Below are 5,454 nucleotides of genomic sequence, written 5' to 3'. Positions count from 1 at the left end.
CTCTCTCTGTCTTTCTGGCGAGCGCACGCACCCTATAGCAAAAACTCTCAAAAAAAACCCAAAAGAATATTTCCCTTCTTATTCCAGACAAATTGCTTTTTTCCAGTTTATTAGTAATTTGAAATGTCAAGGGAGAAAAGGTGAGATACAATGCCTCCTGCACAAAGTGAGCTTTCTTTTCATCTTGGTCTCTCAGGGGTCATCTGAGTTGCAAGTCTTTTTCTTACCCTTGTGCCCCTATTTTTTTTTTTTTTTTTTTACTGTTTCCAGGTAATGCTATCTTTTTTTAAAAAAATTATTATATTTTAGGGACCAGCAGTTAGCATAATGGCTATGTTGCTGGACTCCTATGCATTCGACTGCGGGTCATGTCCCGGACCTGCGGTTCATGTCCTGGACCTGGTGGCTTAAACTCACGCCGGGAGTGTGTGTGTGCATGCCCAAGATGCCAAGAGGAGAATGGAGGAGAAGGGATAGTGGTGTGGCCATCCCCCCTGGGGGGTGATTTCTCGCTTCCTGTCTCTCTCTGTCTTTCTGGCGAGCGCACGTGCCCTATAACAAAACCCTCTCCAAAAAATTTTTTATTATATTTTATTTTAATTTCTTTTACAGTTTCAATCGCTATACATCACTTAGCTTGTGAAGTGAATTTTCCTTTTCTTTTTGTTTGTTTTCCATTTCACTGGGCCCTATGTGCTGGTTTTTTTCATTTATTTATTCATTTTTCTTATTTTTTTTACATTTAATTACTGTACATCTTTATAGCACACACAATCAACTTTCACAGCATGAATATGAGAATGCCAAAATGGAGCTCCAAATGTCCATGGGAGTCTTACTCACTGAAATTTGGGTACTCTGTCCTCATTTTCCCTTTAGAGACAAAGCACTCTCAATTTGATGTCACCCGTGAGCCCTCAGCCTTTCCAACAGACAGGATGATAGGTAAATGTGTGTATACATATGATCCAGTAATACTGAGCATGGTGTGTGTGCATGTATGTGTGTGTGTGTATAAGTCCTTCCACTTTGATTTTGGGCTGCATCTTTGTCCCCAAGTGTTACATTATTCTGGTAAGACCTGATAAAAACTCTTTGAAAATGTTTAAAAACAGAGGATTTTGGGGCCAGCAAGTGGTGTGGTGGTTAAGGTGGCTGGACTCCCACATGGCTAACCATGGTTCAAGTCCCAGACCTGGAAGCTTGAAGTTCAGCCACATAGCCATTACACTAACCGCTGGTTCCCAGAGGATGTTTCAAAAGAAATGGGAATTCATAAATATTATCTTATACTTCTTTATCAAATCCTTAGGATTTTAGGCACGTAATTATTTTTGTAGTCTTATATTATAAATTAAGAAAAACTGATTTACCTTTCTAGATTTACCTTTTTATTTCATGATTTCTTTTTTTTTTAATTTTTTTTTTTGAGAGTTTTGTTTTGCTATAGGGCATGTGCACGCTAGAAAGACGGAGAGAGACAGAGACAGAAAGCGAGAAATACCCTCCTGGCAGGATGACCATGCCGCAATCCCTTCTCCTTCATTCTCCTCTCGGGATCTTGGGTACACACGCACCCGTGCCCAGAGTGTTCAAGCCACCGGGTCTGGGACTCGAACCGTGGTCGACTACATGGGAGTCCTGCTATAGGGCATGTGCACGCTAGAAAGACGGAGAGAGACAGAGACAGAAAGCGAGAAATACCCTCCTGGCAGGATGACCATGCCGCAATCCCTTCTCCTTCATTCTCCTCTCGGGATCTTGGGTACACACGCACCCGTGCCCAGAGTGTTCAAGCCACCGGGTCTGGGACTCGAACCGTGGTCGACTACATGGGAGTCCAGCAACATAGCCATTGTGTTAACTGCCAATCCCTTCATGATTTTTACTTACATTCAAGTATCATATACCTCGGTAGTGCACAATATAATTTTTAAGTATGCATGGGATTGACAATCAAATCAAAGTCCCTGGATAGCTGAGTTCAAATATTCCAAGGTGACTCACAGTACGTACTGAGTGCTCAGCAGCAGATGACAGTAAGGAGAGTGTCCGTTTCAATACACAAACTGCCTTTGCAACTAAATTAATATTACACGCAGGAGGTACACAGTGTGTACAAGATTCTCCCTGTGTCTTGCAGTTTGAGCTGTAGTGGGGAGTCCACCACAGTCTTCGATGTTCTGTGAGACCAATTCTAATCATTCCTCGTCTTGCTCTTTTATACTCTCACCCTGGCTCCTTGATGACCTTGAGCATCTGAACCTAAAATCTCTCTCAGGGACTTTGCATTGGTTATTGCCTTTTCTAGTAAGATAGCTGCAGATGACCTCCTGGCTCTGACCCTATCCCTTGGTAGTCTCTGTTCAAATATCACCTTTTCTACTGGGAGTTTGTCTGGGATCCCCATTACTCGAGGCTCAGGGTCTGCCAGAGCAAGGGTAAAAAGGATATTGGTCCTACTAGCTGCTTAACTGCTCTTAAGTCAGAGGACTGACTTGCTCTCCCACTGCATGGTCGACTGCGGTTCAAGACCTGGACCTGGCAAACTTCCTTTTGTGCTTCTTTTTCTGTCTCTCTCTGGTCAAATTAAAAAAAAAAAAGAAAAGAGTAGAATTTAATGAAGAAAAAGATGTACAGTGATGAAATGTATATTTAAAAAGTGTAAAGAAAAGAAAAATATAAAGAAATGTGCTTTATAAAAAACACAAAAAGCACCCTCTATTTATCCTTTATAGTTGTTTTCATTTTTTTGGAGATGTTTTTGCTATAGGGTGCGTGCGCTCGCCAGAAAGACAGAGAGAGACAAAGAGACAGAAAGCGAGAAATCACCCCCCGGGGTGATGGTCATGTTGCAATCCCTTCTCCTCCATTCTCCTCTTGGGATCTTGGACACACACGCGCCTGGTGTGAGTTTTAAGCCACCGGGTCCAGGACGTGAACCGTGGTCGAGTACATGGGAGTCCAGCGACATAGCCATTGTGCTAACTTCTGGTCCCGAGACAGTGGTTTCTAATCACTAGTGGCTCTGGGAATGCCATAGGGAACCAGATCCACAAACAAAATATTGAGATTAATTTCTTGACTGAAATATATCAATGGTAGCTTTTTTTTTTTTTTTGGGAGAGATTTTCACTATAGGGCGCGTGCGCTCACCAGACAGACAGAGAGAGACATAGAGACAGAAAGCGAGAAATCACCCCCCAGTGGGGATGGTCATGCCACAATCTCTTCTCCTCCATTCTCCTCTCGGAATCTTGGGCACGCACGCACACGCGCCCGGCGTGAGTTTTAAGCCACCGGGTCCGGGATGCGAACTGCGGTCGACTACGTGGGAGTCCAGCGACATAACCATTACGCTAACTGCTGGTTCCCTCAATGGTAGTTTTTCAAGTGTATCAGCTATGCTCAAGTGTGTGAAGAGGACTCATGTTATTATTATTTTTTTCTCTTTCCTGGTAGTCATGGCCACCACATAGAAACAAAACAAAAATTTTAGAATTCCTTCTTCTGGGATTTTCAGAGGAGCCAGAATTGCAGCCCCTCATATTCGGGCTGTTCCTCTCCATGTACCTGGTCACCATGTGTGGAAACCTGCTCATCATCCTGGCCACCATCTCCGACTCCCACCTGCACACCCCCATGTACTTCTTCCTCTCCAACCTGTCCTTTGTGGACATCTGCTTCACCTCCACCACCATCCCCAAAATGCTGGTGAACATCCAGACACAGAGCGAGGTCATTACCTATGAAGGCTGCATCACCCAGATGTTCTTTTTCATACTCTTTGTAGTGTTGGATGACTTTCTGCTGACCATAATGGCCTATGACCGATTTGTGGCCATCTGTCACCCCCTGCACTACACCGTCATGATGAACCCCCAGCTCTGTGTGTTGCTGGTGCTCACATCCTGGATCGTGAGTGTCTTGAATTCCTTGATACAAAGCTTAATGGTGTTGCAGCTGTCCTTCTGTACGCTCTTGGAAATTCCCCATTTTTTCTGCGAAATCAATCAGGTGGTTCACCTGGCCTGTTCTGACACCTTTCTGAATGACATGGTGACCTATTTTGCAGCTGGGCTTCTGGGTGGCCTTCCCCTCTCTGGTATCCTTTACTCTTACTATAAGATAGTTTCCTCTATGTCTGCAATCTCTTCCGCCCAGGGAAAGTATAAAGCATTTTCCACCTGTGCCTCTCACCTCTTTGCGGTCTGCTTGTTTTATGGTACAAGCATAGGTGTGTACCTGAGTTCTGACACTACCCGCAGCTCACACGCAAGTGCAACAGCATCCGTGATGTACACTGTGGTCACCCCCATGCTGAACCCCTTCATCTACAGTCTGAGGAACAAAGACATAAAGAGGGCTCTGAGAAGATTCTTTGGAGGAAACTATAAAAGGATTAATTTTTTTCAGGGAATGAGGAAGTGACCCAGATGGGAGGGCTCAAAGCATCAGTTCCTAAAATGGTTTTTTTAAAAAAATTTGCTATAAGGCACATGTGTTTACCAGAGAGAAAGAGAAAAAAAAAATGAGAAAGCACTCCTTCAAGGGGGATGACCCACCACAATCCTTTCTCCCTCATTCTGTTGGGTACATGTTCTTCAAGATGCCGGGCTGGGTACTGAACTGTGTATTGGGCCATGTGGGATTAACTACCACATAACCGACTGGCACCTCAGGAGTTATTTATTTACTTAAAAATATTTTAAGACCTATATATATTTTTTGAGAGTTTTTTTTCTTTTCTTTTTCTTTTTTTTTACTATAGGGCGCGTGCGCTCGCCAGACAGACAGAGAGAGGCAGAGAGACAGAAAGCAAGAAATCATCCCCCAGGGGGGATGGCCACGCCACAATCCCTTCTCCTCCATTCTCCTCTCGGGATCTTGGGCACGCACGCACACGCGCCCGGCGTGAGTTTAAGCCACCGGGTCCGGGACACGAACCGTGGTCCACTACATGGGAGTCCAGCGACATGGCCACTATGCCAACTGCTGGTCCCTTAAGAATTATTTTTATTTAACTTTATTTTATTTATTTATTTTTTAAAATTTGACCAAGGGGGAGGCGAGAGAAAGTGAGAAAGCAAGTCTCCAGTTTCAGGACTTGAGTCACGGTTGGCCATCTGGGAGTCCAGCGCCCTTAACCACCTTAACACCACCTACCAGCCCCAGGATTTGTCATTAATGATCAGATCATGGAAGTAGAATGTTCTCTTTCTATTTATGTCCTGAAGTTTCCTTTACTTTGATTTCGATTTTTATATAGCTTAAATAAGTTGCTTTATGAAGCTTTTTCCTACCTCTGATATCCAATAGTTTTTCCCTCTGTTATTTCCCGACTTTTTCAAAGTTATCCTCAACCTTCCATCAGAGTTATTTATAAATCCCATTTATCTCATGGGACAACACAGATTTCTTTTTTTTTTTTTTTAGAGATTTTCGTTATAGGGC

At 43.6% G+C, this 5,454-nt stretch overlaps 1 protein-coding gene and 1 pseudogene across 1 annotated transcript; one reads left to right on the top strand and one right to left on the bottom strand.

Moving 5' to 3' along the window:
- Positions 1–3,483: 3,483 nt before the first annotated feature.
- LOC102495559 (olfactory receptor 7A10) lies at positions 3,484–4,431 on the top strand. The gene has a single exon (XM_027771271.1). The coding sequence runs from the start codon at positions 3,568–3,570 to the stop codon at positions 4,429–4,431; it is 864 nt and encodes a 287-aa protein (XP_027627072.1). The 5' UTR covers positions 3,484–3,567.
- A 150-nt stretch (positions 4,432–4,581) lies between these two features.
- Positions 4,582–5,454, bottom strand: part of LOC102495139 (cell division cycle protein 123 homolog) — a 16,118-nt pseudogene continuing 15,245 nt past the window's right edge.

The sequence above is a fragment of the Tupaia chinensis genome, unplaced genomic scaffold, assembly GCF_000334495.1.
Source record: "Tupaia chinensis unplaced genomic scaffold, TupChi_1.0 Scaffold000201_1, whole genome shotgun sequence".
Classification (NCBI taxonomy): Eukaryota; Metazoa; Chordata; class Mammalia; order Scandentia; family Tupaiidae; genus Tupaia; species Tupaia belangeri.
This window is presented reverse-complemented; position numbering and strand designations above follow the sequence as displayed.

Bases quoted from the DNA above. Each gene is read 5' to 3' on its own strand.
- LOC102495559 (XM_027771271.1), top strand. From the start codon at position 3,568: ATGTACCTGGTCACCATGTGTGGAAACCTGCTCATCATCCTGGCCACC.